The sequence below is a fragment of the Panthera tigris genome, chromosome C1 (assembly GCF_018350195.1).
Source record: "Panthera tigris isolate Pti1 chromosome C1, P.tigris_Pti1_mat1.1, whole genome shotgun sequence".
In the NCBI taxonomy this organism is placed as follows: Eukaryota; Metazoa; Chordata; class Mammalia; order Carnivora; family Felidae; genus Panthera; species Panthera tigris.
The window spans coordinates 99,039,983-99,053,494 of record NC_056667.1 but is presented as its reverse complement, the minus strand read 5'-3'; the positions used below and the strand labels follow the sequence as shown (position 1 = coordinate 99,053,494).

The following is a 13,512-nucleotide window of genomic DNA, read 5'->3' as shown; positions in this document are numbered from 1 at the left end:
GTCGTGTTCCCGATCTCAGGGGGAAAGCTCTCAGTTTTTCCCCATGGAGGATGATATTAGCTGTGGGCTTTTCATATATGGCTTTTATGATGTTAAGGTAGTTTCCTTCTATCCTGATTTTCTTGAAGGTTTGTATTAAGGAAGGATGCTGTATTTTGTCAAATGCTTTTTCTGCATCTGCTGACAGGATCATATGGTTCTTATCCTTTCTTCTATTCATGGGATGTATCACATTGATTGATTTGCGAATATTGAACCAGCCCTGCATCCCAGGAATGAATTCCACTTGATCATGGTGAATAATTCTTTTCATATACTGTTGAATTCAATTTGCTAGTATCTTGTTGAGAATTTTTACATCCATGTTCATCAGGGATATTGGCCTGTAATTCTCCTTTTTAGTGGGGTCTCTATCTGGTTTGGGAATCAAGGTAATGCTGGCTTCATAGAATGAGTCTGGAAGGTTTCTTCCTGGGAGTGTTTCTATTTAGAGACACCTTCTTTAAGGTATATTGTTGGGGCACCTGAGTGTCTCAGTTAAGCGTCGGACTTCGACTCAGGTCATGATCTCATGGTTTGTGGGTTCAAGCCCCACGTCAGGCTCTGTGCTCACAGCTGTGAGCTGCTTCAGATTATGTGACTCCCTCTCTCTTTGCCCCTCTGCCTTTCACTCTCTCTCTCTCTCTCTCTCGCTTGCTCTCTCAAAAATAATAAACATTAACAAATTTTTAAAAAAGATATATTATCGATGCATTAACTAGAACTCACGGCCAACAGCACTATAACTCATGCCTTAATGAAGCTTATCTAACACATATATTTTCTCCATAAGGCACATCAGAGCCTTCCTGCCCTTAGGAACATTAGACAGCACTTCAATAATTATGGACTGTTCTCTCCTCCAAAATTCATACATGAAAACCCTAATCCCCAATGTGACTGTATTTGGAAATAGTGCTTTTAAGGAGAAAATTTAAGTTAAATGAGAGTAAAAGACTGTGGCCCTAATCCAACAAGACTAGTCTAGTCTAAGACTAGACTTCTTAAAGAAGAGGGGACCCCGGGAGTGCACCGGCCTAGAGAAAAGTCCACGTGATGACATCTGCAAGCCAGGAAGAGTGTTGTCATGAGAGATCAACCTTACTGGTGCCTTGGTCTTAGACTTCCAGCCTCCAGAACTGTGAAAAAATAAACTTTTTTTTAAGGCACCTGGTATTGTTATGACAGCCCAAGCTGACTTATATCAATAATGAATTGGGGGGACCATTTTTTAAAAATGTTTATTTACTTATTTTGAGAGACAGAGAGAGTGAGGGAGAGACTCCCAAGCAGGCTCTGCGCTGTCAGCATGGAACCCAACGTGGGGCTTAATCTCACGAACTGTCAGATCATGACCTGAGCCGAAATCAAGAGTCGGACGCTTAACCGACGGAGCTACTCAGGCGCCCCGGGGGCCATTTTCAATTATGAAATCACCAACAAAGAAGCAGAAAAGAAAAGAGAGGAAGTGGAGACATGTTTCACCACCCTGATTTAGCTCATCTGGGAAACCATGCCCCTGTGCCAGCCACAGTTCTCTCACTTTTTATACTCCTGTAACATCTTGCTTTTGCCACTATTCTGGTTCAGAACTTGGTATCCTGGGGTTGACTTCTGGAATCCTGTCCTGTTACTCGAGTTAAATCCCCACACGTTTGTGTCTCTATTCTGATATGGTCCAACTTCTCCAGCCCGAGGTCCTCTTAGGGTCAAGTTTATATATTCTGTCATCTTTCTATGCTTAAAAAAAAGTTGTCTTAACCCCCTTCTTCTCCCCCTCCACTTCCTCCTCCTCCTCCCCCTCCTCCTTCTTGACATAATTGTCAGATTTATCAAGATTTAACATGCATATAGTTTAGAGTCAAGCAGTCCCACAAAGCTTATTACCAAAAAGGGTACTAACGCTTGTAGTAGCCTCCTGATACCCCCTCCCCACATTTCCCACTCTCCAGGGAAAACCACCTTCACATTTTAAAACTGAGTCTTTGGGTATTTACATCCCTGTCTCTAAGGATGATTATATAGTTGCTTCTTGATTTTTTTCCATTTCAGGCATTATGTGTATAGACTCCCCACCCCTAATCCTACCAGTAAAGCAACCTTATAATTTTGGATACATCAACATTCAGTGTTTATATTATTAGTGGTCATGTAAGTGTTGTGCACTGCCAAGTGATATGGGCTGCAGTGATTTGCTTTTCTGTGCAAGTTATTATTTTTCCTATGGTTAATTATTGTCTTTTGTTCATTGAGTAATGTGCTCTGTACTTATCCCTAATTTATTCTCAAACTCTCCCTCAGAAATGTAAATCTTTTCTCAATATGCTTAAATACATCAGATGTTTTATTAATTTCATCTTCTTGAATAATTCTCCCTTGGTCCCTTTCTCTGCTCCAGTCAGTCTCTCTCTCTCTCTCTCTCTCTCTTCCTTTCTCCTTTCCTTCCTCTCTTCCCCACCTTCCTTTTTTGGGTCCCAGTGTTCCGGAGTTTTACAATGATACATCTTGTTGCGGATCATTTTCTTTCATGGTGCTAGGTCCTTTGTGAGCTCTTTTCATGTGGAAATTTATGTCCCCGTCTCTTCTCGGCCCTTTGGCTAAGATCAAGTGTGGAAACTTATGTCCTTCCATTCTGGAATGTTCTGGAATTATTTCATGGACAACAAACTCCCTCTGCGTCCACTGTTTTCTTTCCAGAATGCTCATTTCTTAGGTTTTGGATCTACTAGAACTGTTCTCCAATTTTAAAATCTTTTTATTACCATTGTTTCATCTTTGTCCTTTTGCTCTGTTGTCTGAGAAAATTTTTCAACGTATCTTCCAGGCTTTTGTTGAGTTTTTCCTTTCTGCTATTATATTTGTAATTTCCAAGAACACTCTTTGTTCTCTGAATATTCTTTTTTCATAGCACTCTGTTCTTTTTTCAGGGATGCAATATTTTCTCATCCCTTTGAGCTCAATAAGGGTAGCGTGCTGTTTAAGTTTTCCTCCCTCACCTCCAATGTTTATGCTTGGGGTTTTTTTTTTTGAGTCCTCATGTTTCAGATTGGAAACTTTCCTCCTCTCCATGGTATACTCAACTATCTGCTCATATTTAAGAGAAGAACTGTAAAGACAACCTTGTGTGGGTTGGGGGGGGGGGTTAGTGACTGCAGACTTCACTCCAGGGTCATCTAGATGAGTGGTTTCATGGGGAAACCCTGGATGTTGGTGTCATGAGGTCTTTTTCAATAAGATTTTTTTGTTAAGATCTGGTGTTTTTTTTTTGAGCTGATAAGTCTTTTCTAATATCCTGCCTGAAAAAATATCTACATAATCTGCCTAGTTTCTGCAAGCTGGTGGGGTAGGAGTTCAATCCCAACATTCAGTAGAAAACTTTTATATAATCCCCCTGTTTTTTAATATAGTCCCTTTTGGTGAACTGTGCCTGGCATCTTCTAATCTAGAAACTCTGTTTTTCCATCTCCAGGGAGCAAACCTCCAGATCTCTGCCAGAAGTAACTGATCTGCATGGTGTAGGAGACAGAATCTGGGATCTAACTGCTTCTCATGAACCAGCCTTTCTGTCTCAGCCTCACCATCATTCCTACTTCTGGAGATACCTCATGCCACCAACTCCTATGCCTTTTGAGTATTTAATGGCGTAAATCAGTTTGCACCATGGCTATCCCCATTACTGCCTTCAGATTGATGTCACTTTTGAAGTCTTCATAGTCAGCTACTGCCCTTCCCTCTGCCTTTTCCAACTCCCCAGAATACGCTATTGGGGTTTTTTCCTCTGTTTTCTCTTTTTTTGTGTGTGTGGTTTATTTCTTTTTTTCCTAAAGTGAGGTCTGTGCCCAACATGGGGCTTGAACTCAAGACCCCGAGATCAAGAGTTGCACGCCTCCCTGACTGAGCCAGCCAGGTGCCCCTGTTTTGGTGATTTATATCTTTTATTTTTGTGAAGTGTAATGTCACTTTTGTTGGGTTTCACAAGGGAGTAAAGACTGATGCAGGAGTTAAGCTCTTACCTTAACTAGAGATTCCTCTTCTTTATTGTTACCTCTGCCCTGTCCCCTCCCCAGTCACAGCCCCCTGCAATATAGGTATTGTCTCCCTTGTGCATGTGGCTGGGCTCTGCTACAACAATTCCTTTTGGACCTCCAGGACTGGTTGACTGCTTGAATCCATGAAAGTGGATTGCCCAGTGCAAACAGTGGCAGGAAGCACCACCCCTGTGCCAGCCCTGGCCAGTGGGTAGATCTCATGTGGACAGGTAGGCTATCAGAAAGACCAGAATTTCCCTGGCCTCCCTCTCCTCTGCTTTGAGTTGCTGTTGAATAAACCACCAAGCCATCTTATGTCCAGATGTGTCATCGGGGTGGCCCTGTTCAAGGGGCCAAGGAGGTGACAGCCAGGCCGGTGGCTCAGTCTAAGCTTTGTGGGGTGGTCTCCCAGATCTGTTCTTCAGCTTTTAACACATATGGTATAGAACTTCATCCATTTGTCCCGTGTGGCCCGGTGTTTGGAAACTAACACAGGTGAATCAAACTCACAGCACAATGAGTCACCGTATAGTGTGCCTATTGACTGATTTATAGTCAACTTTGTCTTTTTCCAATAACCGGGTCATTTATACCTACTATCTGGGGTATTTCCGTTCCAGTATCAAGCCAGATAGAAAGCTCAGTTATCAGATGTCTTCTGTCCAACAAGACAGACCAGTTACGTTTACATCTATTATTTACAATTAATCCCCACTCTGCCCCCATGAGCTGTTATCCCCATTTGACAGATAAGGAAACCAATACTCAACGAAGCTGAGTAAACTACTCCAGCTCAGGAAAGGCCTCTCTAGTGACCTTTGGTCTGGGTCCTGAAAGAAGACTGTGGACAGGTGAGGAGCCAGCGGGACAGGGCAGGCAGTGGCCCTGGAGTACAGAACACATGTCCCAGTGTGAGGAGCCCTGTGGCTGCTGCCTGGTGAGCATGGGCGAGCCCTGAAGGGCCCATGTGAGAGACCGCAGGGATGAGGGCCAAGTCCACGGCCAGGGGCCCCTCGGAGCCAGGCTGGCCCGGGTGCTTGGATTAGACAGCTCTTCAGGGGGTGGGCAGGGGGTGGCTATCAAAAAGATCACACTTTTCTACGACACTCTTGCGTTGTTTCAGTCTCTTGCGTTACCTGGATATTTTTTCCAACTTGGCCAACTTCCTTGTCTAGAAAGTTCCCTGCAGAGGATTATCTTTTTTTTTTTTTTTTTTTTTAACTTCACTTATTGTGAGACGGAGAGAGAGAGCACAAGTGGAGGTGGGGCAGACAGGGAGAGAGAGAGAATCCCAAGCAGGCTCTGCACTGTCAGCCCAGAGCCTGACGCGGGACTGGGACCCACAAACCGTGAGACCATGACCTGAGCCCAAGTCAGACGCTTAACTGACTGAGCCACCCAGGATCCCCGTGGAGGATTATTTAACCAGGCTGTCACCGTCTTTCCTACAATGTTGTATTATCCATAAGTCCTCAAGTTTGGCCGCCCACTGATGAAGAATAATTTGAGGACCAAAAGACCTGTGCTTCCCCAACTTGAATGTCCATTGCAATCACCTAGAGAGGCTATTAAAAACACAGGGGCCCCAACCTACCCCACTGAATCACCGGGATTTCTTTTCTGTTTTTTTTTTTTTAAGTTGGTTATTTATTTAGGTGATCTCTACACCCAGTGTGGGGCTCCAACTCACGACCCTGAGATCAAGAGTCACACGCTCCTTTGAGTCAGGCAGGTGCCTCATTTTTTTCTAAGTTTTTTTTCTTTTTAATTTTTAAATTTTTTATCTACAGTCTATTCTCATGCAGCTGGCCTGACCATTTCTTAGAAACTCCATGTCCCAGGACAGGATCAGTGGCAGGTTACGCATCAACAGACATGTGAGTGACTGCAGCATAAATCTTGAGCAAAACCCGTGTCTTCTGCCTTACGGTGGAGACTCCAGGAGGGCAGGGGATGTGTCTTCTGTCTACAGATGCCATAGATACTCACTGCCCTTCCTTTGACAGGACTGTCCTCATCCATCCAATCAATTGGCTAGTGATATTTTCCACGAAGTGCTAGACACAATACTGAGAAATACTCATTGTCCTCAGGAAGCTTTCATTGATTTCATTTTTTATTAAAAAAATTTTTTTTTAATGTTTGTTTATTTTTGAGACAGAGAGAGACAGAGCGTGAGTGGGGGAGGGTCAGAGAGAAAGAAGGAGACACAGAATCCGAAGCAGGCTCCAGGCTCTGAGCTGTCAGCACAAAGCCTGACGCAGGGCTCGAACCACAAGCTGTGAGATCATGACCTGAGCCGAAGCTGGACGCCCAACCGACTGAGCCACCCAGGCGCCCCTTGCTTTCATTGATTTTAAAAAGCATTTTTTTTTTTTTTACATTTTAATATCCCGGAAATGGAGTTGCGCCTAAAAGTTGATTGTATCTTAGCATTTGTTACGATGCAATAGAGAGTGTTTTTCTTTCTTATGGTATGTAAAATGATGAAGCCTCTTAGAATCCGTGGTATCTTCAAATTGATGAAACACAGTAGTTGAAAAGGGAATAATATACCTGTATAAACAGGTAACTGACGTGAACCTTGCTCGTGCCGTTCCCCCTGCACAAGTAATTCTGCACATCTATTTCATCAGTGCTACTGATTTATTATGACTCAATTCAAATGCCACTTCCTCCAGGAAGCCTTCCATGTCACCTCAGTTCCTGCACTCAGTGTGGACGCAGAGTCCTTCCTCGGGGCTCTTATACTTGCCTCCGACCTCCACTTACCAAGCTGTGTTACATTTGTCCTCCCCTCTCTAGACTGTAAGCTGAGTCTAGGCAAAGATGCAGTTGTACCTCTCTGTGTTCCTACCACCCAGCACAGAGCCAGGTACAGACACGTTTGGTCAATGTTTGTTGAATGCGTGAACGATGTACGTTCTTTACCACATGTAATGCCACCGGATTTCAGCAGAAAGGCGGGGCTGGAGGCTAGAAAGGCAAGGGAAGTCTTCATGAAGGGATTGGGAATGGGCCATGCTGGCAGGATGGCTGATGGAATCACTCAGGACTGCCATGAGGGAGGAGAATGGGCCAGCGCTAAGACCTTCATTTCTCCCACCAGGTAGATCCCGCGAAAACCATTACTTGGTTGGATTTCGTGTCTGAATTTCAGGAGGCTGTGGGGGCTCATCCATCATCATCCTTAATAATCGACTCTGGGTGTTAACACACAGACACTGAGGTTCAGAGGCAAGAGCGGCTCCCCCCTCGGTGCGCTCTCACAGGAAGCCCTGAATATACATAGACTTTGTGGTTTAGACCTCAGAGCTTCCTGCCAGATCTTGACAAGGTTTAGCAAGTCGAAGAAGCCAGGAGAAGGGGGGCAGATGGGACCACAAAAATGGCACCAGCATTTCAAAGCAGGTGCCTTCTCACCGCCTATCACTGTAAACCTTAACTGAAAACTGTTTTGGTTTTCTTTTCCTCCCACTTCCCCCAGTGCAGTTAGCATGTGGCAGCTCGCTGGGGATGGGGTATGCTCTTTTCCTAATGGCCATTTAAGACCCTCGGGATTTAATTCCACCGACCTGGCTCTTGGCCTGCCTTTTGATGGTGTTTGGTAGGCTCGTGTCACTGCCAGTATTCACGGATTCCTTTCTTTCCAGGGATGATTCTACAGATCCTTGTGCCCGTGTCTAAACAGTCAAGGAAGTGAGACCCAAACAAGTACGTTTGCCGGTGCCCCTCCTTATACTTTGCGCACAGAGGTTTCAATCCATCAGACAAGTCTACAAATAGCCTATCGGGCCAGCTTTGCAGCTGAGACCTGGGGAGCACGTTCTGGTTGTCCTCGGCGGGGGGATTAGGCGGTCCGGGTGAACTGAGGTGACCAAACTGGATCCTGCTGTCACACACACCCGGCCTCCTTCTTATCCAGCAGCTTGATGCTGGGCTTCTTTCTACAATGAGCAGACACTGAGGTCAAATGAAAGCTTTTATTTCCCTTCTACGTCCAAGATGGTGGGCAAGCGTCCACCAGATACATAAGAAACCCAAGGGCGTCTTGAGCAGGCAGACGGCTTGCAGCGAGGTCCCGGTGCCGCAGGACGCCTCACGTCTGCACGGGATCTGAAGGGGAGGCGAGGACTTGGTGGTCGGTGGCCCATCCTCCTCCTGGTGGTGGCACTTGTATTGCCAGCCCTTCTGGGCGTGACAAGGAGCAGCGGCTCCAGGTGTTAGAGCATGCAGGTGAGCTAGGAGATGCCGACACGGCGTGGCCCGCGAGCCCAGGGGGTGGTCATCCTACCGCAGAACACACCTGATGGAAGTGTAGGTGCTCCCCCTCCCAGCGGAGAAATTCCACGGTGCCTTTATGGGAAAGGACGATTTCTATCGCTTTTAATTAGAGGAAGGGGACACCCAGGTCAGGAGACAGAGTTATGAGTTTTCTGTGGCCCCACGGGGAGCTTTGGGTTGAACTCGAGGCCTGGGGAGGGGAGGGCCTTTCTGCTGATAAACTTGTGTGGCTGGTGGAGGGGGGGCCTTCCTCTGCTGGTTGTGCTGGGCCCGGTGGCCAGGAGGCGGTGGCCGATGACCCGGGGCCTGGGGCCGATGACTGGGCGGTGGAGGAGGCCGGGACGCAGCGGGACTTTGAGGAGTCGAGCCTGGCACCTGGCAGGGCTTCGGGCCCCTTTTCTTGGTGGTTAGTCTGCATGCTCTTATCTCCAGCTCTTCATCTGCAACAATAAAACCTCTGACAGGTCTCTCGGTAAGATAGGATTGGTGTAAATATTTAACGAGTGGTAAATATTTACCACCTACGTGCAAAACGCCATGCTAGCTGTTTGGGGGGATGCGATGAGGCAGAAGCCCCCTCTGCGCTCTAAAATGTCCAGGTCCTGTAGGAGAGACAGAAACGCCCACCGGCAGGGTGGAGTGAGAGCCCAGGGCTTCCAGAACTCAGGGAGCCAGAGGCAAAGAGGCGGGGAGAGGAGAGGGCTTTGTGTCTGGGTGTTCTGACGATATGGACCTCAGAACCCTGCCTCTGGGTTATCCAAGAGAACATGCCCAGAGGGGACCCTGTGGTTAGAGCCCTCAGGGCAGGAGCTTAATAGAGGGGACATCAGCAACAGCCTGCCTTCAGGTGGGTTTCCCTGTTAGATCTGCCTTTCATGCAGGTTTGTTCCAAGGAACGTGAGCAAGAGGCTTTTGAGACCTTAGAAACTCCCTAGTGTCTATGCATTTCTCAGAAATTCACAAGCCAGCCCCATCCTCTTCGGGTTGGCAGGAAAAGAACTTCTCGCCCCGTCTGGAATTTTCCATGATGTGTGACTGCCCTCCACGAAGGCAGGGCCACAACTCCCAGTAACGTGGTTGTTCCTTTGCTGTCTTAAAACCACACGGGCAATCTGTGAGGAGGCTTCCTACTTCTCTAGGCCTGGAGGGCCCCGCTGGCCCCTCGGGCCTCCCTGGGCTACGAGGGAGGCGTTCTGGTCTCTGTGTCCAAAGCCATCCTTGGTGGGGGGGGGGGGCTCCCAAGGGAGCTAGGAAGAGGGTGTCCTCCTGGGGCCAACGAATGGCCCTACATGTCAGTATGGAGCGGGTACAGCCCCGGGAATCACAGGCCCCCTCTGAACACCCCCCCCCCCCAGCTTCAGGTGAGGCTGCCCGTGGAAGAGTCGCCCCTCATGGCGGAAAATGCAGTCTCAGGTGGCTTTGAACGTGAAGACTCAGAGTCTAACAACATGGTTGTGACACGTGAGGGGCCAGAGTGCTCTGTGCACCAAAGGTCAAGGGCACAGAAAGGGAAAAACACATCCTCTATGCCACCTTTGCTGGCCCGAGGTAGCGGTGGGTACGCCAGCACGCTGTGGAGAGGACCTTGACCCTGACCCCAATTCCCAGCAGTGGGGCTCTTATAGACCTCGTCTAAGGCAAGCTTGGGCTGCCCATTTGTCCGCCACCCACCGTCCCGTCCGTTTGTTCTTCAAACATCTATTCCCTGTCTTCTGGGTTCGGGTGCCATGGCTAAAGTAGCAGCAACAGCTCGGAAGCCTGAAATCAAGTGACACAGAGCGGAACCGCACACAATGCACACAATGTCCATCTCCGGTGAGAGCCCGGAGGGGTGCAGGCAGAGCCCAGGGGCTCCGGGAGGAGGGGTGGGGTGTGGCCAAGTGGCTGAGACCCCAGGCCGGCTCGCACAGACGGGTGAGCTGGGGCTCGGAGCGGCCTGCCTGGCAGAGCAGGACTGTGGGGCCCGGTTTGCCCACGCCTGTCACTTCAGCCACTGCCCAAATGTCTGCTCCCAGGAATTACTCCACACTCAGTGTCCTTTCTCACTCATCTCATCTCCTGGGTACGCACCCGGGGCCCAGACTAGGGTGACGCAAGCAAGACGCCCAGGGCATGGCCTTGAAAGAGCCCTCACTCTCAGGGTTGGGCAAGGGCAGCGTGGGCCCTGAGGGCGATGGTCTCCTTCAATTTTGCTTCATTTGATGGGCTCCCGGCTTATATCGCCCTCGTCCTGACTCAGCCCGCTGGCCATAGGATTGGGAAGGAATCACTTACCCTCACTGAGCTTGAATTTCCTCACCTGTATGGATATTATCTATCTCACAGGATCACCGAGACAGTTGGATATGATAATGAACACGAAGCATTCTGTTACGGAGATAAGTGCCTGGCACAAGTGACCGCTTGTCAGCGTCGGCTAATGATCACGCTGGTCACTTTGGCCTGGCGAAAGCAGGGATCGCCTTGTCACGGGGTGCCACACGAGGGCCATGTTGGAAGAATATGTGGTCTTTGACCATCAGGCAGTGGACAAATGCAGGGGGACTCGGGCAGAGAACCGCCTGAGCAGGGCACAGGGGTGACGGAGCTATGCGTGCCTGTGGGACTCGGCAAGCAATTCTGCTCCACGGGGGCAGAGAGCGCTGGAAAGATGGTGGTGGAAATATGGCGCCACACTGGGGGCAGTGGTGTGGCAGGACATGGGGCTGAGGGGCAGGGGCCCGAAGGAGACCCAAGGCGAGAAGTCTGAAGGAAGCAAGCTAAATCCAAAGGGGGTCCAAGGCCACCCCCGCTGGGGCAGGTTCAGCCCACGTCCTTGTTAGCGTGGCACTGCCGGTGGCTGGCATGGGCCTCCCGGGCCCGCTCTAGGAAGAGACCCAGAGTGAGGGGACCCAGCCCTACAGTGAATGGCAGATTGCCCAGGACCCGAGGGACCTTCCTGCCTGGCTGCACGGCTTGCTGTTGGCCAGACACAGCTTACTGGACGCTCCTGGAGCATGGGGCCCCACCCCCACCCCAGAGCCTGCAGGGACACCTAAGGCACCGTCATGTGAACTCACTGCCTTGGGTGGCCTGTACTGTATGCTCTTTGAGCCCAGCTCCCCACTTCTGAGCCTAACGTTCTCATTCTTGGTGGCTGTTGGAGTCCTGACTTGCGGACTGTTGGAGTCCTGACTTGTTGGAGTCCTGACTTGCGGACGCAACAGTCCCAGAACTAGCACGTTCCGTCTGAACAACAAATCGGAAAGGGGGGCATAAACCCCTGGTTTTAGACCATACGTGTCCTCGCAGGTCCCTGAAATTGTACCTGTGCTCCTAGGAGCCTGGTCCTGAACACATCTCGGGCCGCCCTCTCAAGAGAGGATGAGATGTTTGTTGATGGAAACCATGTTTTGATGGTAACCGTTCTACCCACGTAGAGACGTGTGGCTCATTCGAAATAGGTCCGCATAGGCCTTCACCGAGTCAGCCTCGGCGGGGGATTCCAGGAGGCCAACCAGGATTCGGCTTCTCACAGCTCTCCTACTGTCGCCACCGAGAATGTGTTTTTCAAAGATCAAGCTAACCACAAAATGGAACACAGTGTAACCGCTGGTGATAAGCCTGACATCCTCAAACTCCCCATCTCCATTATTTTCTTTCCAGACTCAGAGTGTCGTCCCCATGAGTTGTTTCCATGGGGATTTTGCCTGGGGCCTGCAGGGGGACAGAAGTGGGGGGGCGGGGGGCGGGGGGGGGACTTACCATTCTTCCTACTGTTCTGTTTTTTCCTCTTGTTGATGTAGAAAATGAGTAGCACCATGAAGATGACGAACAAGGTGCTTCCTCCACAAACACCAATAATGAAATACAGGTCCAGACCCTTCTCTGCAAGAGGAACAGGAGTGGCTGGAGCGGGGGAGGGGCCCCGGGCAGAGCGGCCATCTCACTGCGCTGGCCAAGGACTCCTGCCTCCCGCATGACGCGGATAAAAAGAGCCTGATGGGACTTTTCAACCTCAGAAAAGCCGAGCTCGTGGAGGCTCTCAATTGTGTCAGCCTCCAAAAGGGCAGGGTCCAGGATAAGCCCCCCAACCCCAGATGGCTCCTGGGGGGGGCGGGGTGCGGGCAGCTGGTCTGGACTGGAAATGCCAAATTCCTCGTGCGCTGGGACATTGTCCACTGCTCCTCATCAAGGCGCATGTCACAGAAGTTTAGCTCTGAGGAGGAGTTTAGAGACAATCTAGCGTCACCTTCAAGTTTCACAGACAGGCCCAGAGAGGGAGGATGAGTTGCCTGAGGCCACACAGCATCTGTTTCTGAGTGGTTCCTTTAAGCAGCCCCTCGTGTCCAGGTTTCTGCACTATTTACCCACCTTCATCTCTGGCTGCCCTCCTGCACCATTTTTTCCCCCTCACCCTCTTGACCAGGCATTTTCCAAAGACTTGGGGTAAATCTTTCAGTTGTCCGGCCCACTGGCCAGCAACCCCTCCCGGATTTTCCCCGGCCAGTGAGAGAACCTCACACACACAGTGAGTTAGCAGCAGCCGTGGATTTGATCTTCAGCTCACAGACCGTCAGTGGCTGTAATGCAACGAGGCTGACAACAACTCTGTGTGCAGAGAAATGGGTTTGAATCCAGGCTCTTCTAGGCAAGAGCTGTGTGACCTTTGGTAAGTGACTCCACCTCTCTGAGCCTGTTCCATTCTTCATAAAAGGGAGATCATGAAACTTACATCACAGGGTGGCTGTTGGAGGTCAATCAGATAATGGATGTGAAAGTGCTTTGTAAACTGTAAAACAACATATAGGGGTGAGGTCTTGTTCTTAGTAGAGCCCTGTGCACTGGTGATTCTGGGAGCCATTTCCCGGGAGAGGTGCTGGGCCGGCTGCCCTTTGTGAGTCAACAGCAGTTAGAGAGGCAGCAGCTGGGGCCGTGTGGCAGGGGACTGGCACATCTGGAGAACAAACTGGAGCTCAGCCAGTGTCACAAGGAAACCCTTTTCCAGCCCAACGTCCCCAGGAAGACCCTGTTACCCGGGAAGTCCAGGATGGGCCCTGGGAGCAGGCCAGAGGCCCGAGAAGCAAACTGAACAGATCTGACTGCACAGTTTGTTCATTCTCTCTTTCCTCGGGTCTCTCTCTGCCCCATTCTTTGCCTGCCGGTTACACAACCTCTCCCT

The 13,512-nt window shown here is 49.7% G+C and overlaps 1 protein-coding gene across 1 annotated transcript in view; it reads right to left on the bottom strand.

Moving 5' to 3' along the window:
* Positions 1–8,036: 8,036 nt before the first annotated feature.
* CD2 (CD2 molecule) overlaps positions 8,037–13,512 on the bottom strand; it is a 29,784-nt gene continuing 24,308 nt past the window's right edge. The window contains exons 6-7 of the mRNA XM_007075668.3: positions 12,096–12,218; positions 8,037–8,791 (exon numbers count right to left, since the gene is read on the bottom strand). Coding sequence (XP_007075730.2) covers positions 8,493–8,791; positions 12,096–12,218 — 422 coding nt within the window. The 3' untranslated portion in view covers positions 8,037–8,492. The remainder of the gene's footprint in view (positions 8,792–12,095; positions 12,219–13,512) is intronic.